The sequence below is a fragment of the Oncorhynchus clarkii genome, chromosome 12 (assembly GCF_045791955.1).
Source record: "Oncorhynchus clarkii lewisi isolate Uvic-CL-2024 chromosome 12, UVic_Ocla_1.0, whole genome shotgun sequence".
Classification (NCBI taxonomy): Eukaryota; Metazoa; Chordata; class Actinopteri; order Salmoniformes; family Salmonidae; genus Oncorhynchus; species Oncorhynchus clarkii.
In genome coordinates this window covers 24,683,569-24,708,967 of record NC_092158.1, presented here as the reverse complement: position 1 = coordinate 24,708,967, position 25,399 = coordinate 24,683,569, and the positions used below count along the sequence as shown (strand labels likewise).

Sequence of the window (25,399 nt, the reverse complement as noted above, 5' to 3'; positions counted from 1 at the left end):
GAGGAGAGAGGGGCAGGAAACTGGGTTAGGGGAAAATATCAGAAATAAAATGCATAGATATGCCTTCTTAGATAAAACTTTCACGGACTGACTGTTTGTCTGTTACCTCAGGGCGAAGGCACCAGCGTCCCAGCAGCCCACTGTCCACAGACAGTAACATGAGCTCTGCAGTGATGCAGAAGAGACCGCCCAAGAGGCACAAGCAGCACCAGGCCCAGGTTGGCCACCAAGGTCACCAGAAGAGGAACGACTTCACAGACGGTAAGGGACTGGGTCTGAGATATGGGTCACTGCATGGAACAGCTCTCACATTGACTTCTCTAGCTATACAGTACTTGGTGAATGGCCTTGGTGAATAAAGTTCCAATTTCCATGTCTGTGTTCTTCTCTCCTCAGACTCATGCATGCCCTTGAAGTCCCCTAGTCACTTGTCGCGGTGTGGCTATGAGGTCAGAGGTGCTACGCTCCCGAGGATTGGCTCTGGGGAGGGTCGGGGCCGGAGAGGGAGTGCAGGAGGCCAGAGGACCAGAGAGGGCTCTGTAGAGAGACGGGAGGGCCAGGACAAGAACAGGACTCCACAGGGAGGCAAGGGGAGCAGCAAAGCCCGTCAGCCACCAGGTACTTACTGCAATGTAGTGTACTTCCAATGTGGTTTGTGTGTTGGAACAAAGTACAAATATGAGCTTTATAACATTATGCTTGTATGTGGTTCCTACATGTCAAAATAAATCCCCTTGAAAACTAGATGATTCATCACAATGGAGTTTATCCAGCACAAACTAAGTAGAATGTGTTTAACCAACCACCATCTCTCTCTGTCTCAGGTTCTGAGGACATCCCCCCGTACAGCAGGCCCTCCTTCCCCTCGGTGCAGGGCCAGAGCCAGGCTCAGAGCTCCTCCAGCTCCATGTCCTCCCGGGGCTCAGGGGGACGGAGGAGAGATGGGGCCCGCAGGAACCCCACAGACACACTGCCCAGCATCACAGGCTTCCAGACCCAGGAAGAGGAGCTAGAGGTTTGAACAAGATACTCATAAAAGTGTCCATTTACTAGTTTCCATGAGTTGAAAATCTATTATGTCTATGATCTTCTTTTTATGGCCATTATTCAAGGGGTTATATTATAAACTTGTGTCTTGAGTCTACAGCTTCTGGAGAGCTGAGGATCATGGGAGAAGAAAAGGAAAGGGGATCTGACATCACAATTCAGTGACTATTATGTAAATTACTTTTCATATCATACAGAACAAAAAAAACAGAACAATGTTGAATATTTGTTTTTCTTATTACAATTTCTCGTTAGATGTCCATCTTCCAGGAAAAAAAGAAAGTGAGAATAAAGGTGCAATCGCGTTTGAGTCTGTTAACTCACTGGTATGAAGCACCATTAGATCATTGTTTACTTGACTTGTTGCTAGAGAACTGGCTTCCATTTGCCTTGATGAAAGTAGTCACAGTCTCAATGAAAGTACATGCACATTAGATGGCTGTTGTCAGTGTATACAGATACCTTGTCTTGGACCACCTGATGTGGTACATGTCTGTTGCCCCTGTAATTAATATTTGGACATCACTATCCATCTTGTAAATTGTTTGTTAATTTTACTGCCACAAAATTTGCTACAATGGGAATTTTACATTTGTTTTCAATGTATTTTTGTAATGCACTGTTACTGTTTTGTTATTGATGTTGGTCTTGTCAATGTGCATTATTTGTTCTACTTTGGTTTCAAAAGCACAATCACTTAACTTTATTTTAAACCATTGTTATCTATGACCTTTCGTCATACAAGAGGAACAATGACACAAATGATCTTGTTAATCGTTGTCTATATACACGATTGAACCAGTGTTATGTGTCTTAATATTCTGTTTCTGTTAGGGGTTGGGATGGGAACTTAACACTCCTGTCTAGTTTAGGTTTCATTCGAACCACAGTGTTCATTTGGACTCAAACTTCATTATGACACAAACTACTCTGTTAATCGGACTATACTCTCATGTCTAAAATTGCACTTATGACGAAGTGAGAGAGACAGTAGACAAGCTGACGGATACATTGTATCAATAGGGAAGGGTGAGGAAGCCCCATTAGTAGGAGTCTCCCCATCAGTAGGGAACGTTGATGGATACATCCTGGAAAATGGATTTCTCCATGCCTGATGATGGATAGCGTTTTCTCCATGAGCAACCAGTACACAGTGACACATCCACCATTGTTTCCCAGCAAGACAGAGGGCAGAGGAAAGTGACATTAATACTTACCCTAAAGAAGGACTCTATTACAGAAAGAGGACAACTGGTGACAAAAGACTGGGACTTGAAAATCATGCTGTTTGGCAATGGAACAGCATGTTGGGTTTAGGTTCTTTATGGCTACATCTAGGCCAAGCTTTTGGTACATCTACAAAATGTGTAAAACATTGTTCGCTGAGGACACCTGCCATTTGTTTGGAGTTTGCCATGTTTTAAAGAATTGCAACTATGTTCATGATGTCAGCCATGTTATGTCATTACTGAGTATGTTATAAACGGGGATAAAAAAAACATTGTCATTTTTACCACATTATTTATTATTAAAATGTCTTCAAATGACAGTGTCCACTTGGAATTTGTTTGTGGCTCAATCTTTGTTCACTTGTTAGGTTAATACCTACTTCTCTAGCATTTCACCAGTCAATACATCCTAATACAAGGTTGAAGTAAAGAAGGAAAATGGAAGAGGAAGAGGGAGAGCCACCCAAAAGCCTATTCTTTATGGGAATGTGATGACACGCTGCTTAATTAACCTCACCCATGAACCCTTGTGGTTAATTAACAGAGCAGCTGTGTGCTGTCAAAGGGAAAGAGACGCTGTGGAGCCTAGCGCAGGTGTGGCTCTGTGTGTGTGCCGTGTGTGTGTATGTGTATTGGGGGGGGGGGGTGGATAGCAGTCAGAACTACAGCTACGAGCGGCAGCCAAAATTATTCTCTTTGTCCTCCTCAGAGCGCAAGATTGTGATGGAGAGAAAGAACCTGTCCATCAGCCACCCACACACAGATTCCTCCAGAAAGATTCTAATGTGTATCGTACTGTTTAACCGTAGGTACAGTACATCTCTGCATAATCAGCGAGAGCAGAGCAGGAGACAGATGCTGAGCTGCTGGAAGTCCAATCACTGATTGAACTACACAATTGCATTCCATGAGAGATGGGACAGGTTGCTGTTATTAGCTGGAGCTTCTCTCTCCTCTCTTCATCAGAGTGGAATGAAACCAGTGTCCCGGCAGCTGTACAGGGCTGTCTGTAAAGGCTAGCTACCTACATTAACATCAACAGCCCCAGTCACCACAGTGCTAATTCAGTACCATAAAGGGTCGACACAATTAACCCAGAAAGACCACACTGTAGCCTCCTCTGCTTCTAGCCCACTCTATCTGCCTCCTCTATGTAATTCCCTGTGGTCCCACAGTAGGACCTGCTGATCGAGTCATACTCAAGCATTTCTATCCTGATTGCTCTTTCCATTAATTAGGTAATCATCTATATTTCCCCTGCGCAATTCTCTTGTCTGTGGGAATGGATGACTCAGATTTACTGCTTTAAGTTACAGTAACAGTAAAGTGGAGAGGCCTTATGCCAGTTTTTTACCGACTCATCTGGTGGGCCCCACTTAAATTCTATATTGCATCATTATCAAGATATTGAAGTAACTCAGTTTAAAGGACCAATGGAGCCGGGATTTTTGCAATCTCAATATCAAATAATTTTGGGGTAATAATAACTTACTGTGATTGTTTTAAATGAAAATGGTCAAAAATAAACAAAAATAGCTTCTTAGCAAAGAGCAATTTCTAAAGCAGGAATTTTGCTAGAACTATCTGGGAGTGGTCTGAGTGGGGAGGGTAAAACTGAAAACGAGCTGTTATTTGCAGAGAGGTTTGGAACTCTCTTGTTAGTCTATTAACTAATCTACTTCCCAGTGATTCCATCCCACCAAAATAAGCAGAACTTTAAGGCAGCCTTTTCAAACAGCTCGTACTCTAAAAGGGCATTATCATTATCATTTTCACAATTTAACAGTTTTATTCCAATCTCATAGTTCAGAAATATATACACTCAGTGGCCAGTTTATTAGATACACCACCCCATTCACGAACATGGTTCACTCCTACTGACAGTGACTCACGTGGGCGTATATAAAGCAGGCAAACAGGCAGTGATGCATTCAGTTACTGATTGAACGTTAGAATGGGCAAAAACAAGTGGCCTAAGCGACTTGAGAGCGGTATGATCGTTGGTGCCAGGCGCATTGGTTCCAGGATCTCAGAAATGGCCGGCATTCTGGATTCTTCACGCACAACAGTGTTTGGGGTTTACTGAGAATGGTGTGACAAACAAAAAAATATCCAGTCAGCGGCAGTCCTGTGGGTGAAAACAGCTCGTTGATGAGAAGTTGAAGGAGAATGGCAAGATTTGTGCAAGCCAACAGGCGGGCAACAGGCAAATAAAGGCGCAGTACAACAGTGTTGTGCATCTTCGGAAGGCGAAACTCATTGGTCTTTGTCACAGATTAGCTATTGCAGCAGATGACCACACCAGGTTCCACTCCAGTGGGCACACGATCACTAACACTGGACAATAGAGGAGTGGAACATTTAAAAAAAAAAAAAGGGCAAATCTTGGTTCCTGTTGTATCATTTTGATGGCAGAGTCAGGATTTGGGTAAGCATTCCATGGCCCCACTGGTGTCAATGGTACAGGCAGGTGGCGGTGGTGTACTGGCATTAGGGAATGTTGTCTTGGCACACATTAGGTCCCTTGATAACAATTGAGCAAAGAGTCATTGCCCCAAATAGTTCAGGCTGTTAGGGAGGCAAAGGGGGACTGACCCGGTACTAGATGGGTGTACCTAAAAAACTGGCCACTGAGTGTATAAAACACAAGGAAATCAGGTTTTTGATTGCACTGTGCCTTTAAGGGTACAAAATGTATAAGCAGCATGCATACACACATACAGAACACACACACACCCATGGCCATCAGAGTAGTGTGCAGGCTTTGATGATGGATCACAGCTGAGTCGAGACACGCTTTTCCTGTCAACATCAGCAAATTAACAGAGTCTATCCATCTTCATTATGCCCTAGTGTGGAGAGCCTCAGATGCTGCTACCCAGGGAGAGGGGTATTACTTGTAAGGGTGTCTTTAGAGCAGTCCTGAGAGACTGGAACTGTTGCCTGGCTTCCATGGGCCTCAAACCACACTGGAACCACATGGTTGCATTTATAGAGAGGAGAGACCTCTTCAACAACTTACAGTCAAATTCAAAGGGCAAACCCACTAACGTCCACGCTTAAACGTGGACAGTAGATCTTTAATGTGATGAATACTGCTTGATTTTCTGTCTCTCTGGGTTTCAGTTCTCGGTGATCACAGCTAGTCTAGTGCCAGGGTTTGGAATGCCATTTGGTCAGATATTAAAATCAATAGCCTCTCCTTTTTGACAGTTAACAAAATAAAGTCAATGGGCCATGATTGAAGTGTTCAGTCCTCCATAAGTATGTGTTCCTCACCATCTATCTCCCTGGTGCTCCAGCAGGAAGGTCTACCCCAGTGCTGCAGCACTCAAATCAAATCAAATCAAATTTGGTGTCATGAGTAAACAGGGAGTACAGGAGGGGACTGAGCAAGCACCCCTGAAGGGCCCCCATGTTGAGGATCAGTGTGGCGGATGTGTTGTTACCTACCCTTACCACCTGGTGGTGGCCCGTCAGGAAGTCCAGGATCCAGTTGTAGAGGGAGGTGTTTAGTCCCGGGGTCCTTGACTTAGTGATGAGCTTTGAGGGCACTATGGTGTTGAATGCTGAGCTGTAGTCAATGAATAGCAGTCTTACATTGGAGTGGGTCTAGTGTTTCTGGGACAATGGTTTTGATGTGAGCCATGACCAACCTTTCAAAGCACTTCATGGCTACATATGTGAGTGCTACCGGTCGGTTGTCATTTAGGCAGGTTACCTTAGTGTTCTTGGGCACAGGGACTATGGTGGTCTGCTTAAAACATGTTGTAATTTCAGACTCGGACAGGGAGAGGTTGAAAATGTCAGTGAAGACACTTGCCAGTTGGTCAGAGCATGTTCGCAGTACACGTCCTAGTAATCCGTCTGGCCCTGCGGCCTTGTGAATGTTGACCTGTTTAAAGGTCTCACTCACATCGGATGCGTAGAGCGTGATCACACAGTCTTCTGGAACAGCTGGTGCTCTCATGCGTGTTTCAGTGTTATTTGCCTCGAAGCTAGCATAGAAGTAGTTTAGCTCGTCTCGTAGTCTAGTGTCACTGGGCAGCTCTCGGCTGTGCTTCCCTTTGTAGTCTGTAATGGTTTCCAAGCCCTGACACATCTGACGAGCGTCAGAGCCAATTTGATCAAAGTTCTGTATTGACACTTTGCCTGTTCGATGGTTTGTCGGAGGGCATAGCGGGAATTCTTATAAGCTTCCGGGTTAGAGTCCCGCTCCTTGAAAGCTCAGTGCGAATGTTGCCTGTAATCCAGCTCACAGCAGAGCAGCACTACTCAGTGGGGGGAAGAGAGAGAACGAGAGAAAAAAGAGAGAGGGTAATCCCCTGTCACTTCCTCCTCTGTTCTGCCCATGCAATTTAACCCACACACACTGCCTGCCTTCCCCATCCTCTCCCCTCTTTTCCACTTCCATCCTTTCCCCTCATCCCTTTCCTCCATGCTGAGTCAATTAAACATTGAAAAGAGCGATTTAATGCCCCTCTCTGCAGGCTCCCTCTCTCTTCAAATCCTACCTCAATCTCCAGAGGACGATGAAATGGCTTTTAATTGTTGCCTTAATTTCTATGCCAAACTGTTTCCATGGAATCAGGCCATGCCCGCTCATCAAGACTGAGGCATTTGCAGGCAACCGTCACTTTACATGTATGAGTTTCTAGAACTTCTTTCATTTTGGTTTACCCCTTTTGAGTAATATACACTATCTATATAAAAGTTTGTGGACATCCCTTCAAATTTGTGGATTCGGCTATTTCAGGCACACCCATTGCTGACAGGTGTATAAAATCGAGCCCACAGCCATGCAATCTCCATAGACAAACATTGGCTGTAGAATTGCCTTACTGAAGAGCTCAGTGACTATCAACGGTGCACTGTCAATTTTATTTAACCAGGTAGGCCAGTTGAGAACAATTTCTCATTTACAACTGTGACCTAGCCAAGATAAAAGATGCTAGGTCGCAATGTCATACCTTTCCAACAAATCAGTTTATCAAATTTGTACCCTGCTAGAGCTGTGCCGGTCAACTATAAGTGCTGTTATTGTGAAGTGGAATGGACTAGGAGCAACAACGGCTCAGCCGCGAAGTGGTGTGCCACACAAGCTCACAGAACGGGACCGCCGAGTGCTGAAGCGTGTAAAAATCTCAGTTGTCCTCAGTTGCAACACTAACTAGGAAATTCCAAACTGACACTAGAAGCAACGTCAGCACAACAACTGTTCGTCGGGTGCTCCATCAAAGGGGTTTCCATAGCCGAGGAACCACACACAAGCCTAAAATCAAATCAAATCAAATCAAATGTATTTATATAGCCCTTCGTACATCACCTGATATCTGTACAGAAACCCAGCCTAAAACCCCAAACAGCAAGCAATGCAGGTGTAAAATCACCATGCGTAATGCCAAGTGTCGGCTGAATTGTTGTAAAGCTAGCTAAACTTTGAACTCTGGAGCAGTGGAAACACGTTCTCTGGAGTGAAGAATCATGCTTCACCATCTGGCAGTCCGACGGATTAATCTGGGTTTGGTGGATTTGAGGAGAACGCTACCTGCCCCAATGCATAGTGCCAACTGTAAAGTTTGACGAAGTAATGGTCGTTTTCCATTGTTCGGGCTAGGCCCCTTAGTTCCATTGAAAGGAAATATTAACGCTACAGCACACAATGACATTCTAGAGAGGATTCTGTGCTTCCAACTTAGTGGCAACAGTTTGGGCAAGGCCCTTTCCTGTTTCAGCATGATATTGCCTCCATGCATAAAGCAAAGTCCATACAAAAATGGTTTGTCGAGATTGGTGAAGAAGAACTTGACTGGCTTGAACAGAGCATTGACATAAACCCCATAAAACACCTTTGGGATGAATTGGAACGCCGAGGCCTAATCGCCCAACATCAGTGCCCGACCTCACTAATGCTCTTGTAGCTGAATGGAAGCAAGTCCCCACAGCAATGTTCCAACATCTAGTGGAAAGCCTTCCCAGAAGAGTGGAGGCTGTTGTAGCAGCAAAGGGTGACCAACTCCATATTAATGCCCATGATTTTGGAATGAGATGTTCGATGAGCAGGTGCCCACTTTTGTTCATGTAGTGTATGTTCTGTTTGATCATTCACACACAGCCATTCAATTCCCAAAATCAGTTGATAAAATGTAAATTATCTATCCTGTCAGTAGCAATATAATACATTGGTATATTCATGACTCTTTGTTCCATATCCTTCTATTTAGTTTTGACGTTCCTGTAGATAAGTATAGTCCACGGTCTCTGTCTGTCTGTCTGTCTGTCTGTCTGTGTCTCTCTCTCTCTCTCTCTCTCTCTCTCTCTCTCTCTCTCTCTCTCTCTCTCTCTCTCTCTCTCTCTCTCTCTCTCTCTCTCTCTCTCTCTCTCTCTCTCTCTCTCTCTCTCTCTCTCTCTCTCTCTCTATGCCGGTGTCTACTCTGCTCGTGTTAATTTCCTGCTTCAGTGGAACGAGTCACTCCAGGAGTGGTTTGTGACAATCCTCCAAATACCAAGCTGGTGAGAGAACCCTTGAGTTGTCACTTACTGTTTAAATTATTACCAGTAATGGTGCCAGTGGTGTGGAGCCACTCGCAGTCCTCTGTACCTTAATTTCACCATTTAGGAATAGGAGAGGAGTGGGGGGGCCGACATTTCTTCTCCCTGTTATTTCAATCTACTAAAATATCATGAAATGAGCACGTCAGCATTCCCAGAAATGTTACGATCCAATTACAATGGTATTTATGCGTGCTGTTTGTTGTTGTTTGTAGATTGTGTGCAAATGTAAACCTTATGCATGTGCTCCAGGACAATGAACCAAATGCTATCCATGGTGGTATACAAGCATTATGCCGTCTATTTAACAAATCTAAATGCACATGACTCTACAAGCTCTGCCATTATGACAGGCAGGCAGGCAGACAGACAGAGATGCAGACAGACAGGTAGGCAGACAGAGAGGTCATACGGTACACAAATCTATGAGGACATTGACATAGCATTGTATTACCCTCCAGTCCCACATTGAAAGCAGTGTCAACGTAAACCCACATACAGCCCATGCAGCCCCAGGGAATCACAACTCATAGTTGACCTTCACAATGCCCTAGGAGCAGGTCATATGGTTAGAGACATTCAGTACACTGTACTAAAGCGCTGGTGCCAAAGCAAACCATGTTTTAGATGCCATGTGTTTTTGGTGTGTGTTTGCGTGTGTGTGTGTGTGTGTGTGTGTGTGTGTGTGTGTGTGTGTGTGTGTGTGCACCACGCATTTCTGTATTTGCATGCATGTGTGTGTCTGCGCATGTGTTTGTGTGTCTGCGTGGTGGTGTGTGTGGTTGCATGCATGTATGTGTGTGTGCACGTGTGTGTGTGGCACCTTAATTGGGGAGGATAAACTCATAGTTATGGCTGGAACGGAGTTATGGAATGGAATCAAACACATGCATGTATTTGATACCACTCCATTCCAGCCATTATTATGATCCGTCCTCCCCTCACCAGCCGACTGTGCACGTGTGAGTGTGTGTATGCGTGCGTGTGTGTGGATTTATTTATCTCAGCCTGTTTATCCTTGGACTCATAAGTGATTAATGGTGGTCTTCATTTCACTTTTATTTGATTAAAAGAGAGACATGGCAGCTGCTTCAAAATAAAAGCAGGTAACTAGGCCATCTGGTGTGTTATTTACCAAAACTAAACTTTAGCAGAAGTCAGACAGGCAGCTGGAGTAATGACAGTTGACTCTACAGTATGTGAAATGGCTAGGAAATTAGTTCATTCATGAGCTAAAATGCAAAGAAAAATCAATTAATTTGAAAGACAGAAGCAAAAATCTGAATTTAAGATACTGTATATCTGTCTGTGCTGCCTATTTTCTCTATGTTATTCTTTCATTTAGAGATAACAGGCTACTGGTTACTCTGAAATCCAGTGGCAAAGAAGGCCTTTGTCTTGGACAACTGCTTTATGTCTATTCAAAATGGTTTCTTAGATACTACAGGTGTGTGTGTTTGTTTTACATGTGAACTTTATTTAACTAGGCAAGTCAGTTAAGAACAAATTCTTATTTACAATGACGGCCTACCGGGAAGCAGTGGGTTAACTACCTTGTTCTGGGGCGCTCTAACCAATAACCTACCCCTCTAACCACTAGGCTACCTGCATGTGTATGTATGTGTTTTGCGTGTATGTTTCCTTGTTTTCATTTCAAATTTCAGAATGTTTTCATTGCACTCTTGCCTCCCTCTGTTCACAAAGGGCTGTCCTTAATAAAAACCAAGGCTTTTAAAATGCTGGAGAATACCAGTGAGGCTGAAAGAGTGAAATTGAAGGCTATCACCCCAGTAGGCCTACAGCACTTGATCAGAGCACACATCTACAGTATGTATCCGACATACAGAAATCCTGTCTCATAAATGATTTTATACGAAAGTATTTAAACTACAACATACTGTGTTATGGGGTTTTCATCTATATTGCATAATGGTACACAATGATTTCAAGCATGGTGACAATGCACAGGTCTTTGTATCACACAACACTGACTTCATGTTAATATGTTGCCTATATTTCACATTGAGTGAAATGGCCTGTGTCACAGAGACATAGAAAAGGTCATGTTGGTCCTCACAGAGCCAGCATGGAAGTGCCCACTCCAGGGGGAGAGATTAACAATGACGGTGGGAGACAAACTGGCCACTGAGATAGCTGAAGATCAGAGGACCCCCAGTCTTTACCTACCCCTCCATCTGGGGTTAGGGTCTACATAGCCTCGTTGAGATCAAGGCAAACCTGGTGTAGTTCATGGCACAAAATCAGCTAAAAAATCGATGTAAATCAGTGACGCCTTGCAACATGTCAAACCAATCAAATGCCTTGTTTGGGCAGAGGTGCTCACTAGATTAGTGTCGTAGGTACATCAGAGCGTGAGGATGGCCGAGAAATCGCAGTAATGGTGCTATAGACTGGGCCTCCACACCCTCCACCTGGGGTAATGGTACTGCAGACTGGGGCCTCCACCCCCTCCACCTGGGGGTAATGGTACTGCAGACTGTGGCCTCTACCCCCTCCACCTAGGGGTAATAGTACTGCAGACTGGTGCCTCCACCCCCTCCACCTGGGGTAATGGTGCTCTAGACTGGGACCTCCACCCCTCCACCTGGGGGTAATGGTACTGCAAACTGGGGCCTCCACCTCCTCCACCTGGGGTAATTGTGCTCTAGACTGGGACCTCCATCCCCTCCACCTGGGGTAATGGTGCTCTAGACTGGGACCTCCACCCCCTCCACCTTGGGTAATGGTGCTCTATACTGGGACCTCCACCCCCTCCCCCTGGGGTAATGGTGCTCTAGACTGGGACCTCCATCCTCTCCTTCCCTCCGTCGTCTGCTGTCCTATGGCCCATGTAATCACATCACACAAGATTACTGTTCAAACTTTGCAATCAGCCAAATTTCATGACTCATTAATGAGCTGTTCTAGCTCCAAGGCCACGGCTCTACAGAATCATTTCAAAGGTTTTGTCCACACACGGAATGGCAACACTGAATAGAGGAAAGGTGTTACACATGATGGATGACTAAGCTGACAAGGTTAATCGTTATTGCAATGGGTGTAAAGAAGGGTGATATTACAGAAATGGATGCGGGGTGGAATACGTTATAGCTTCCATTTCTGTCATTAGAGTTGTGTCCTGTTCCTCTGTGTTTGGCAGTAGGAACAGCCAGGCTTAGCCCAGAGAGATGAGAGATGTACCGTATGTGACAGAGGCAGTAGGAACAGCCAGGCTTAGCCCAGAGAGATGAGAGATGTACCGTCTGTGACAGAGGCAGTAGGAACAGCCAGGCTTAGCCCAGAGAGATGAGAGATGTACCGTATGTGACAGAGGCAGTAGGAACAGCCAGGCTTAGCCCAGAGAGATGAGAGATGTACCGTATGTGACAGAGGCAGTAGGAACAGCCAGGCTTAGCCCAGAGAGATGAGAGATGTACCGTATGTGACAGAGGCAGTAGGAACAGCCAGGCTTAGCCCAGAGAGATGAGAGATGTACCGTATGTGACAGAGGCAGTAGGAACAGCCAGGCTTAGCCCAGAGAGATGAGAGATGTACCGTATGTGACAGAGGCAGTAGGAACAGCCAGGCTTAGCCCAGAGAGATGAGAGATGTACCGTATGTGACAGAGGCAGTAGGAACAGCCAGGCTTAGCCCAGAGAGATGAGAGATGTACCGTATGTGACAGAGGCAGTAGGAACAGCCAGGCTTAGCCCAGAGAGATGAGAGATTTACCGTATGTGACAGAGGCAGTAGGAACAGCCAGGCTTAGCCCAGAGAGATGAGAGATGTACCGTATGTGACAGAGGCTGGAGCCAATGCAGTATGCAACAGTGATTTGGATAGTTGTAGTAGAAATGTGATCTCATGTAGCAGTTGTGATTAATTAGGTGTAGAGTGTACAGTACGTGATATGACAAATGGAGTTGAAAGGCATGGATGCCCCAGGAAAAGCCACCATAACTCTATAAATCAATGCAATTGCATTTCTTGAATGCAGTAAATGAGCTACAGTATGTCGACTGCTAACGACAAATGTCTGAAATGTAATCACCACTGAATTCACATGCATCTTCAAAATCCCATAAAGGTGATGGAAAATAACTGGAATAAAGGAGAGAATCATCATCGTCATATTTCGTTGTATCATTAAATGCCGAAATCGCCGATGCTAGAGTTGTGTTCAATATTTTCTTGGCAAATGGAGATAACTCTGACATTTCCTCCAGGGAGTAAATGTGTTCTGGTTTAGGAAAAAAGAGAGTGAAGGGATGGATGCATAAAAATGGAGTAATAATTATTTTATTTTCCCCTTAGCTCTGACTAAGACCGATTTAACACAGAGACGCTTGAGAGAGGGAGACCGAGTATTGTTCTTATTCATATGTAACTAATCTCTGATCCTGTTAGAAGTGTGTGCATTATGCTAATGTGGAGCTTCTAAGTGTATACACATAATGTCCTAATGGGAAAATCAGTATTAAGAAAATCAGCATGAACAATTATCATATGAGGAGAATATCTTGGACCATCAACTCACATGCATAGCACAGAGACTCATGGTTGATTCCACATACACATTTTATTTGTATCGTAGGACTGGCCACACTGTACGTGTATTCCTGAGGGCAGACCGGACTCTGGCAGGTACAGAGTTTTTACAGGTGGAGCCAATACAAAGAACAACCAGAAAATAACCATACAAAGAAGGGAATCAAAACACTGCATTATGAATCTCGTAGGCAAGAACTAGCAACCAGCTGCCCTCCGTGACTGGTTACAGTGTTAAGGATTTCCTTACTTGGCAAGGGGCTCACTATGCCTAGGGAACCATACGTGTCCTGATGAGCGTTCATCTGTTACCAGTCTGTTACCAGGGTGATAAAGGGGCCACATTATACCGCACCACTAGGATTAAAACAGGCGGCCATCACATCTATGATGGGTCTATTATTATAATCTAATTGCATATTGTTGTTAATCATGCTTGCTAGTCACTTAGAGCTCTGGAAACCCTGTCCGGGATTAGCTAGATTTCTAAAGGCCAACATCTCTTCATCTTAAGACCTGTCTCACTGTGTTATCACTCTGTCCCCATGGGTAACACTGACAGAGTCCATCTGTGCACACAACTGTCCACACCTGACCACACCTGAGTGGTGCTCTATGGGCCCAACACCTCCCTATCAACAACTAGCTATTGTCCTCTGCCTCTGCATTAACAGTTCCATTTGTAATGTTACACATAGATGGTTTAACTTTATTGATTATTCTGAACTGTCATTATTTGGAGGGTTCCAAGTACTGCTGTCTCACTGTAATGAGCATATAGTGTATGGGCAACATTGCACATCTGTCACATCATCCCCACGGACAACTGCAGATTGAAAAACATAACATTTTCTATGTGGGCGTAGAATTTAATTTCTGTTTAATTACTGAATTTCTTTGTGTTTCTTATATCTCTCAATACATCTGTCTCTGAAAAGCATTTACTGTGTCGAATATTATATTTATTAAATGTAAGGTATATTATAGACACTCCTCTTCATCATTCTTCTCTGAGCCTCAGCTGATGACTTTGTGCTTATCATCACAAAACGCTCTGTGCAAACAACAAAACAGTAGTTTCATCAAAATGAAGCAATATTTTGAGCATTTATGAAAAGCAAATGTGGCACCACAGTCCATCAACTCACAATGTAAAACGACAAGTAAACGAGACAACTTCATAGTCAGAATTTGGCTTGCAGGGCAGAGAAAAGAAAAAAACTGAAAATACAAAACCTATTTACAGGAAATGCAAGTCCTTACACTTTCATGAGTCAACAGTTTAACTGCAGAGATTTTTATTTTTCATTAATGTGGAGTGAGTTACTGTACATCATGTGACATGAAATAGGAGGGGCATGTGATATACAGTATATTCTTTTGGAAGTAGGGATGAAAGTAACACTGTAAAAAGAACACTGAGATGTGTGTCTGTGTGTCTGTACATCACATTTACAGCTCTGTGTTTGTCTCTGGCTCCCTCTTTCTCTCTCTTTCATCTTCCAGCCTTCTCTTTATATTCCATCCTGTAGCATTCGCAGAGGGGAAATCTCATTGCACTTATAGACAAGGTGTCCTGGGACAGGCAGCACAGGCAGCACCGACTCACAAAGACTCTGAGAGATGAAGACACACAGACAGACAAAAGTGTGAATACAGTACATCACATATAACCAACAGTAAATTGCTTCCCACCAACCAGAAACAATACCATTGTGTGACTACGGAGAGCCTGAATACGTACATCGTTCTCCATAGCTATGCTCGGTGCTGTTGGGAGGCGGGTGGATGTTATGTGGGTGGTCTGTGCCCGCGCCAGCCACAGCCCTGTGGCGTGTCCTGCCCAGAGTGGCCATGTTAGAGGATCTGCTGCTCCAGGAGGCCATATGCTGCCGCTCCAGCGTTGAGACCATACACTCCTCTGGGGGGTCCGAGCCACCAGACGCCCATGACCCGTGCAGCCTTGCCCCCACACTGGGGACAGGCTCAGGGGTAGGAGAGGCCACTGAGGAGGGAGAGGAGGACATAAGGCACTGGTTAATACTGCTCCCAAGATGGGTTATACACAGTGGCCTTTGTAATCGGTTGAACATGTCACAGAGATCAGCATGGCTATATACACTGAGTGGACAAAACATTCTATAACATAGACTGACCAGGTGAAAGCCCTGAACCCTTATTGATGTCACTTATTAAATCCACTTCAATCAGTGTAGATGAAGGGGAGGAGACAGGTTAAAGAAGGATTTTTAAACCTTGAGACAATTGAGACAAGGATTGTGTATGTGTGCCATTTAGAGGGTGAATAGTCAAGACAAAATATTTAAGTGCCTTTGAACAGGGTATGGTAGTAGGTTCCAGGTGCACCAGTTTGCGTCAAGAACCACAACGCTGCTGGGTTTTTCATGCTCAACAGTTTCCCGTGTGTATCAAGAATGTTCCACCACCCCAAGAACATCCAGTCAACTTGACACAACTGTGAGAAGCATTGGAGTCAACATGGGCCAGCATCCTTGTTGAACGCTTTCGACACCTTGTAGTGTCCATGCCCTGACAAATTAAGTCTGTTCTGAAAGCAAAATGAGGTTGTACAACTCAATATTAGAAAGGTTTTCTTAATGTTTTGTACACTCAATGTAGTTTGTTATAAACCACATTCAACAAAGAGAGATACCATCCACCTTCCCCATCTCTCTCTCTGGCTGTCCTCTCTGCCCCCTCACCCCATGTCTTACCATCTGTGGGGGAGTCTCTCTGTGTCCCAACAGTTTCTGCCTGGGGTTTGCGTCCAGTGTGTGTGGCCCTCTGGTGACCGAGGCTCTGTGTACCCAGAGCACTGCTCTCTGTGGAGCCTGAGCTGACTGGTCGACCCCGCTGGGAGTAACCTTTACCTACAGCGGGCGATGGAGAAAGGACAGGGACACAGGGACAGAGAATTAGGGAGACGCACAACATTGCTAATCAGTTTAGATTAGCAAGAAATGACTGATTATCATAGCTTTTGCACTGCTAAACTATATGCAAGAAAGGATTCAGTGTAGTACTAAAATTAACTTGAGTATGAAAAAATACATGTTGTAAATCAAATTAACTGAGAAGAGGAAGATAGAGGGGGTACAAATCAGTGCAAGAAACCTTCCTAGATAAGACTGTTTGTGTGGGTAGTATGGGTAAACATTTACATCTTGACAATTCAAGGTAAAGGATACAATGTGGTTATAATTCATGGCTCCCATCCTAAGTGCATTGGACTTTCTGTGTGTGTGTGTTGGCCTGGTCTTTGCGGAAGAGGAGACAACGGAGAGACCATTGTAGAGATAAGCTGATCTAGCGTAGCATTCTCCCCATAGAGGCAACACAGCAGATTACTGCACATCACCTACTTTATCACAGACACACCACAGTATATTAGCACAGTTTCCCGTGTGTCAGCCAGCACGCCATACGTTCCATGAGCTCCCTGACTAGGACTGAACCATGGTCTCACTCTCTCCCACAACTCTAGACTTGAAATGGCATCGAGTGATTGAACAAAAAAACGTAAATGAGATATTGTGGAGAAATGATTGCTTCCATCTGAAATCAAATAACTAGCCAGTTTGACGTTTCTTTATTTAATGGAGATGGTTTTCACTCGTGTGTCCACAACAGATTACAATACATCTTTCCCTTTCATTCAATTCCTTGTTCAAATTAATGAGTCTGAATATCACAATATGAAAAAATCAGACAATTGGTTCTGAGTATGACACGATAAAGGTTGAGAAAATTGGAAATAAAAAAACTGTCAGTCGAAACTGCATAATGAGCAAGGCATTTAGTCTCCGTAAGTGGTGACTGAATAAAACCATATTGCTATTGCCAATTTTTCTCACTGCTCCCAAATCGTTGTCATCCTGCTCGATGTAAAGACGTGTGCACCTGCCTGCACTGTGAAGAAATGAGGGGCATGATCTGAGTGTATGTATGTATGTGTGTGTGTGTGTGTGTGTGTGTGTGTGTGTGTGTGTGTGTGTGTGTGTGTGTCTCACCTGAGCCCTCATGGTTGTCCATGCTGCAACTGGCCGTGTAGTCAAAGCCACAGAGCTGATGTGACACTCCGTAGGCTTTATCCTCCTCCTCTTCCTCACACGGGATGTTGTTTCCCAGGTCAGACCCAAGCGTGCTGGACACGTACCCCATCGGAGGGACAGGGGCCATAGGCGGGTGTTGGCTGCCCTTCATATGCCTGTATAGAACATGAGGGAACATGTTATGGCGCTGAGGCTGGACACAGAGCGGTAGAGAAAGACACTAACAAACAGGAAGTAAAGGCCAAAACACAAATCCACGAACAACCAAATACCAGAGTGCAGTACTAGAGCCCCGTTCAGCATGTGTGAGTGAGTGCCTGTGTGGGAGATTGAATTAATTATTTTCCATGTGTGGCGCGCAGCGATTGCTTTGGCTAGTTCTGCGGTGCTCGTGCTCGCACTAACACAATGAACTGGTAATTGTCTGGGTGAAGGGAGAAGAATGGCAGGCTAGGCAGGGCTGTCAGTAACATGTCTGTTATCTCCCCCACAGCTGTCCCCTCTGAAGCCTCGCCCCACGCCTAGCCCCACTATGGATGAGACACCCATGTAATTAGCAGCTCTTGTTCCTGTTGTCAAAGCAGCGCGCTAGGCCAAACCCCATCATTACCACCTCAACGCGTTTTCCTACTGACATGACAAGTTTCCCAATGAGGTGTAATCAATGAAGGGCTGTTTTTATATTTTGCAGGAAACATGAAACCAGGGGATAGGATACCACACTGATATGAAACACTCAAAAAAACTGGCTATTGATATACAAAAGCATCCAGATCAATTGGAGAGAATGACATCTCATTCATCCACAGCACAAAGCAGAAATTGCAGGGTAAATGTCTCATGATTGAAATATCATAGGCAATTTAGTCTAACAAGTACCTGGGGCAATTCAAAAGAACACAAAGTACAGTACTTAGTTTCATTTCATAGTGGAAAGTGGATACATAATACACTAAAAACATGTAGCAAGCACAATTGTTGTATCATATCATGATCTACAGATACATAGAAAGTAGTCTCTCTCACCAGACTCAGACTTGAGAAGAGACTAGAAAGAAAGTAGTCTCTCTCGCCAAACTCAGATTTGAGAAGAGACTACATGGAAAGCAGTCTCTCTCACCAGACCAAGACTCGAGAAGAGACTACATGGAAAGTAGTCTCTCTCACCAGACTCAGACTCGAGAAGAGACTAGGTAGAAAGTAAAGAGGTATAATATATTTTTTTAATAAAGACATTGACAGATCCACAGTAAATTCTCTCCTGCTCACCACGTCTGTTTGGCCACTTGGTACTGGTAGGCTCTGGTCAGCTCATCCAGGTGGGCCTGCAGCATGGACTGCATCTCCTCGTGGTGGGTGGAGCTAAGGGAGGAGGATGACGGTTGGCTGTAGGGAGCTGCTGCCGGGGAGGAAGCCACTCCCCTGAGGGGCGGGGTGGGCACTCGCTCCTCCTCCATATCGTCGTCCAATCCCTGGTGGAGGTACGTCTGAACGGGAAGGGGAGGGGCCCAGCTGTCGCTGTCATACCTGCAACATGAACTACAATGTGAGTAATTTGAACTGAAACCGTATCCTGCACTTCTCTGTGGATGTGTGTGTTTAAGGTGTTTAGAATTCTAAGTGTTACTGCTAGTGCTCTCAGTGTTGTACGCTTAGCTCACAGACAAATACAATTGTTTTTCTACTGGTTTGTATTTTGCCAGACCATTAAAAACATTGTTATCTGATGTTCTATTTCTCAGCAGAGGGAGAGAGGGAATTACACACATTTGCTGCTGTTTGTAATTACAAATCCACTGGCAGGGATGGGATGGGGAGATCAAATTACAAGATCTGACCACATGCTGTTTTGTCATACGTGGTGGTTTAACCAGCCAAAGCTGCCTGAAACGGGCTGCAAGATATGTGTTCACACCCCAAGGTTTTCCAACTGCCATCCTCCCAAAAAATGCCTGTGACAAAAACAGTGTATTTTTCATGTAATAACCAAGCAGAGTAATGAAGGTTTCCTCAGTATGACTAGCACAGGCACCGGCAGAGGGAGCTTACTACTCCATGTAGCAACCTCCTGCTCGTCTGTGCTTAGCGCTCTCCTTGAGTGTACACAAGCACGCACGCACGCACTCACGCACGCACGCACGCACACACACACACACACACACACACACACACACACACACACACACACACACACACACACACACACACACACACACACACACACACACACACACACACACACACACACACACACACACACAGCTAGAGATAGGTAGGTTCATGGAGAGAGAGAGACACGCTGGTTACAGCCAATTAGGAGAGGGTTTGCTTTCCTCTCAGTGGTTCACAGACATACCTCAGATCCCTTATAGACAAGAGAGGCTGCATGTGTTCCTTTTCATTATTTCACTTCCTGTGTAGCATCATGATATGATGTGTATAGACGTGTGTCCAGACAGAGAGAATATTATCTTACCCTCCTCCATGGTTCTCTGGGGGGTAATGGTCCACCTCGGTGCCTGGCAGGGGGTGCATGGGTGGGGGAGGCAGGGGCATGTTGACCCAACAGGACCCATTGGATTTGGAGGTCTTTGTCCCACCCTTTGACTTCTTTTTCTTGCCGCCCTTTCCACCTGAGGAGGAAAGAGAGATAGAGAGAGAAAAATACAGATAGAGAGAGGGAAGGGAAGTCAGATTGATAGTTTATCTTATCAGCCTGGTCTCTGCCTCACAATACGGAGATATCCCTATAGCCCTCAAGCTGTGGGTTTTAATGAGCTGATACTATTCCCCATTGGGTTCAAACACACACACATACACACACACTGCTGCTTGGAAAGCTATTTTATCATCACCTGGGCTTTCTCCCTCTCTTTCTCCCCCACCTGGCTCTCATTATTTCTCCTCTCAGTGTGCTGACGGAGCACTAAGACTTTTCCTCTATGTTGACATTTCTTAAAGAGGCGTAGAGACCTGGGGCCCGGGGCTACAGGCTGGCTTCCTCCCTTCGTCTGTTCTCTCTTTTCCTCTTCCTCTCTGTTCCTTATCTCTCTCAGGTAACCAGCATTCAGCTGAGCATACAGCCCAGAGCACATAAGAGAATGGACGTCCGACCAACAGACAGACAGCCTGAGACCTTCTCAACAATACGCCTCCACTCCGCACAGCCAAGCTAATTGTATATCCACGGGTCAAAACACAAAGGAATCCCTGCCTCTGCTAATAAAATTAATCCAAAGAAATGTGCCTTAATTCTCTGACATTTCTAGGGTAGAAAAACTCCTGAGGCTGAGGAGTAAAAATCGACATGAGGAGAGAGGAGCGATTAACAACAATATCCTCAGGGTCCATTTTCAATGAAAATGTAAATATAACATTCCCCTCTCTCTGCTGCCCCCCTCTCGCTCCCTCTTTCTCTCGCTCTCTTTAATATGTTTTTGTCTCTCTCTCTCTCTCTCTCTCTCTCCCTCTCTCCCTCTCTCCCTCTCTCTCTCTCTCTCTCTCTCTCTCCAAGGTGGCAGGTAGCCTAGTGGCTAAAATCTGTCAATGTGCCTTTGAGCAAGGCACTTAACCCTAATTGTTCCTGTACTGTAAGTCGCTCTGGATAAGACCGTCTGCTAAAATGTCAACTAAACATGCTGCTCTTTTCCAATCAATCTACTGAAAATAATCTCTTCCTCTATTGTTTCTATTGACTCTGTTCTTTCTTTATCTCTCTTTCTCTACTCCTATTGTCATTCCAAAAAGGCATCTAATGAATGTCACTCTGTGACTGACCATCTATTCTTTAGAGCACGCTCCTTCGGGGCACACACGCAGGCACACATTCAAAACCACACAGCCCTACCCTGCCCATCCCTTCCCTGTGTTTCCCCAGTGTTGCTGTTGCGTACCGTTGCAGGGGCGTCCATCGGTCATTGAGTAGCCCAGGTTGGCTATTTCCTGCTGGGCTCGAAGGGAAGCCTTCCAGCGAGGGTCTGGTCTGTCCACAGCCAGCTCATGGAAGCTGTTGGAATGCAGGATCTGAGTGGTGGCATAGGGGGTGGCCTGGCTGCCCCGTGCTGGGCTGCTGTAGCCCGCCTTGCCTGTGAAGTCTATACTGCTGTATATGGCACCATCAGACAGCATGGTACCTGTCTTTTCACCCGCTCCAGAGGGCAGCACGTCTGAGATGAGCGAGACAGCAGGGAACAGACAGAGATTCATGGAGAGATAAAGTTACCAATCTTTAAGGTCAGTGTGTAACACATTATCACTCCCTGCTGCTCCAGTGTTAGGCTCTCTGGATTAGTTAAACTGATATCAAATGAACTGAGATGAATCCAAGTGATTAGCTAGCAGAATAATTATCATGTTGTCATGCAATGCCTTGTAGGGGCCCTACGCTGTGACACAGGGAAAGGGCCTGTCACACAAGGCTGACCTTCAGCTTTACCCACAGGAGCCCCAGGCCTCTCATCAGCCTGGTGGGAGTTAAATGAGCTACAGGAAAATGGCACCAATACACACATAGCATCTCTCCTTCTCAAACAGCCACACACACAAGTACACAGACATAAACACTCACCACCACAAGCCCACATCTATTATTAGGAGTTCAAGCTAACGAAGCTGCTGAAAACCTATTGAATTTGCTGCCGTGGGTTATTATTATTCTGCTTATGGATAAAGTTATAACAACGCAATATTTTCCAGAAAAGTACTTAAAATAACATGGTTACTGACCAAAAAGCATTTCATTGTGCGTGGTCTGGAACATAAATCAGTCACATGATATTCCTATTGTAATAATACTTGGTACACATGTTCCAAACACTCTGAAGAACAACACAGTGGAGCTATTTTTATTTAACTAGGCAAGTCAGTTAAGAACAAATTCTTATTTACAATGACGGCCTACCGGAGAACCTTGTCAGCTTGGGGATTTGATCTAGCAACCTTTCAGTTACTGGCCCAACGTTCTAACCACTAGAGTACCTACCAGCTATAACAGGAACATGTTTATATATCTTCATCTTTTTAACTCAGAGTGATGACATTTTGCACATATGCTCAAGGATATGCGCGTAGCTAACCTGTAAAGTATGGTTCAGTTTGTTCGCATGGTGACGCTGTTGGACAGGAAAAAACATTCAGGCAAGCTCATTGGCTCATAGCGGCCATATTGTTTCAGCTAGGGTCCTGGAAAATATTGCGTTTGAAGATATGCATCCATACATGCTATATACCATGCTACTTTAAAGTAGTCAACATCATTAAAAATAGTCCAAAATACAGTGCCTTCAGAAGTATTCATAGCCCTTGACTTACAGTGAATTCGGAAAGTATTCAGACCCCTTGACTTTTTCCACATTTTGTTACGTTACAGCCTTATTCTAAAGTGGATTAAATAAAACATTTCCCTTGTCAATCTACACACAACACCCCATAATGACAAAGTGAAAACAGGTTTTTAAACATTTTTGTAAATATATCAAAATTTAAAAAAAAAGATACCTTATTTACATAAGTATTCACACCACATGCTATGAGACTCGAAATTAAGCTCTAGAAATGGTTTTATACCCTTCCCCAGATATATGCCTCATCACAATTCTACAGATCAATTGACATTTCCTATGACTTCATGGTATAGTTTCTGCTCTGACGTGCACTGTAAACTGTGGGAACGTATATACTGTAGACAGGTCTGCTTCTGTCTAAATCATGACCAAACAATTGAATTGGCCACTGGTGGACTCCAATCAAGTTGTAGTGACATCTCAAGAATGATCAAAGGAATTGGATGCACCTGAACTACATTTGGAGTGCCATAGCAAAGGGGTGTGAATACTTATGTAAATTCAATATTTTTTGTATTTCATTTTCAAGAAATTTGCGAAAAAATTTAAAAACATGTTTTCTCTTTGTCATTATGGGGTTTGTGTGTAGATGGGTGAAAAACATATTTAAGCCATTTTGAATTCAGGCTGTAACACAACAAAATGTGGAATAAATCAGGGGGTATGAATACTTTCTGAAGGCACTATATATCGAAGCATACTGCATGAACAGTTTGATTTTGAGTTCTGATATTTGCCAAGCATGGTAAGGATGAGTAAGTATAAGTAGCTCATCATCCTAGGGTGATGTGTCCAATTTGCCCCTATGGTGGCGCTATGGGGCCAGTGTGTGAGTATGTGCGTGCGTGTGTGTGTGTGTGTGTGTTTGACTGTGGATTTATGTATGTGTGTAAAACGTTTCATTGTGATACACTATTAATACACCCGATGCACCTCTTCAGGTACTACTAACACTTTTGCCCTCTTATAACAACTTCTCAACTCACTTCAACATTTATCAACAATGAATAACAGTATGTCCCTCTCGCTCTCTGTCTCTCGCACCTGCTGTCTTGACCTCTGAATTCTCCACTATAAAAAGCCAACTGACATTTACTCCTGAGGTGCTGACCTGTTGCACCCTCTATAACCACTGTGATTATTATTTGACCCTGTTGGTCATCTATGAACGTTTGAACAACTTGAAGAACAATCTGGCCTTAATGGAAATGTACTCTTATAATCTCCACCGGTCACAGCCAGAAGAGGACTGGCCACCCCTCAGAGCCTGGCACCTCTCTAGGTTTCTTCATAGGTTCCTGCTTTTCTAGAGAGTTTTACCTAGCCACCTTGCTTCTATATCTGCATTGCTTACTCTTTGGGTTCTAAGCTGGGTTTCTGTTTAAGCACTTTGTGACATCTGCGGATGTAAAAAGGGCTTCATAAATACATTTGATTGATTGACCTAGCTTGAACCCTGGCAATGCTGCTTGCAGGTTTAATTATTACTATTATTATTATTACTACAGCCAGTATGAAAGTGTATTGAACCAATCATGGACAGACAGAAGAAACACATACACACTCTCATCAAAGTTATTTTTTCCCCAGTTTTTTTAAGCCAATAGTGATGAGATACTTAGCATGATCCAGAGAGACTGAAAGTCCGAAGTGTGTGTGACAGCCTGTCAGTGTGCCTGCTGAAGTATACCCTCCACACTGAATAATGCATGCCGCTCATACGTATTAACATCCTCTCACTCTGGGCACATGACCTTTGACCTCTGGCCTCACTGTGGGGCCATGGTGTGGCCGTGGCATAGAGTGACACCGTGGTCAGCTGGGAGGGTCTGGGTCAGCCCTCTCTCCATCTCCATTCTCTAGTTCCCTGGGTTTGGTTTTGTTTGACCAGTGGTGATACCTCTGTGTTCTTACCTCCTCTGCCAAAGTGTCCTCGTTCCTTGGTACCTTCCAAGCCCCCATTTGCTGGCAGGCTGGTGGAGGGCCAGGAGTCAGCCAACCAGGGGCATCCTGGGTCACCGGCTTTGAGCAGACCAGGATGACTGTTTTTAGAAAGATATAGAGAGGAGAGGGAGGGAGGGAGGGAGAAAGAAGGGATACATAGAGAGAATGGGAAAGAGAGGAGGGAATGTGAGATTGTTATTAGACAAACCTCTGGTGCTGTCTGAATCCCAGCAATATTATTCATTTTCTAACATGTTGTTATACCGACTGCTTCAACAACAAATTGTTGTGGAACCTCATTCAGCATATCTGCTCCTCTGGAGCAGCCTGGAGCAGAGGCAACAATAAACAAGCAAACAGAGAGACATAAAAAACTGACAAGTCCACAAATCAGTGCTGGGCTTTAGCGCCCCTAACACCCCCTGGAGAAACGGACCAGTACTAAATGCACAGACATTAAATCAGTTTTAGAGCCCAGCACTACAGAAATTTCCATTTTAAATGTAGAATCATGGAGGGCCTTCTGGCGGTTAGTCTGCCAGCCCGGGGAAGTTGGGTAGTGTCTCCATAGCAACACACACGGCAACAGTCATAGGATAGTTTGGTGAAACCACACCTCCCATATTGCATAGGAAATTGGCAATTTCACTCCATTGTCAGAAAT

The 25,399-nt window shown here is 44.5% G+C and overlaps 2 protein-coding genes across 2 annotated transcripts in view; one reads left to right on the top strand and one right to left on the bottom strand.

The window, feature by feature from the left end:
* Positions 1-2,540, top strand: part of LOC139422917 (roundabout homolog 1-like) — a 208,023-nt gene extending 205,483 nt beyond the window's left edge. Inside the window, exons 27-30 of the mRNA XM_071174387.1 lie at positions 112-261; positions 397-618; positions 825-1,015; positions 1,141-2,540. Of these exons, the coding sequence (XP_071030488.1) occupies positions 112-261; positions 397-618; positions 825-1,015; positions 1,141-1,212 (635 nt within the window). The 3' untranslated portion in view covers positions 1,213-2,540. The remainder of the gene's footprint in view (positions 1-111; positions 262-396; positions 619-824; positions 1,016-1,140) is intronic.
* A 10,849-nt stretch (positions 2,541-13,389) lies between these two features.
* LOC139422916 (roundabout homolog 2-like) overlaps positions 13,390-25,399 on the bottom strand; it is a 149,515-nt gene continuing 137,505 nt past the window's right edge. The window contains exons 20-27 of the mRNA XM_071174386.1: positions 24,706-24,833; positions 21,343-21,615; positions 19,926-20,082; positions 18,719-18,976; positions 17,408-17,604; positions 16,112-16,267; positions 15,121-15,381; positions 13,390-14,992 (exon numbers count right to left, since the gene is read on the bottom strand). Of these exons, the coding sequence (XP_071030487.1) occupies positions 14,991-14,992; positions 15,121-15,381; positions 16,112-16,267; positions 17,408-17,604; positions 18,719-18,976; positions 19,926-20,082; positions 21,343-21,615; positions 24,706-24,833 (1,432 nt within the window). The 3' untranslated portion in view covers positions 13,390-14,990. The remainder of the gene's footprint in view (positions 14,993-15,120; positions 15,382-16,111; positions 16,268-17,407; positions 17,605-18,718; positions 18,977-19,925; positions 20,083-21,342; positions 21,616-24,705; positions 24,834-25,399) is intronic.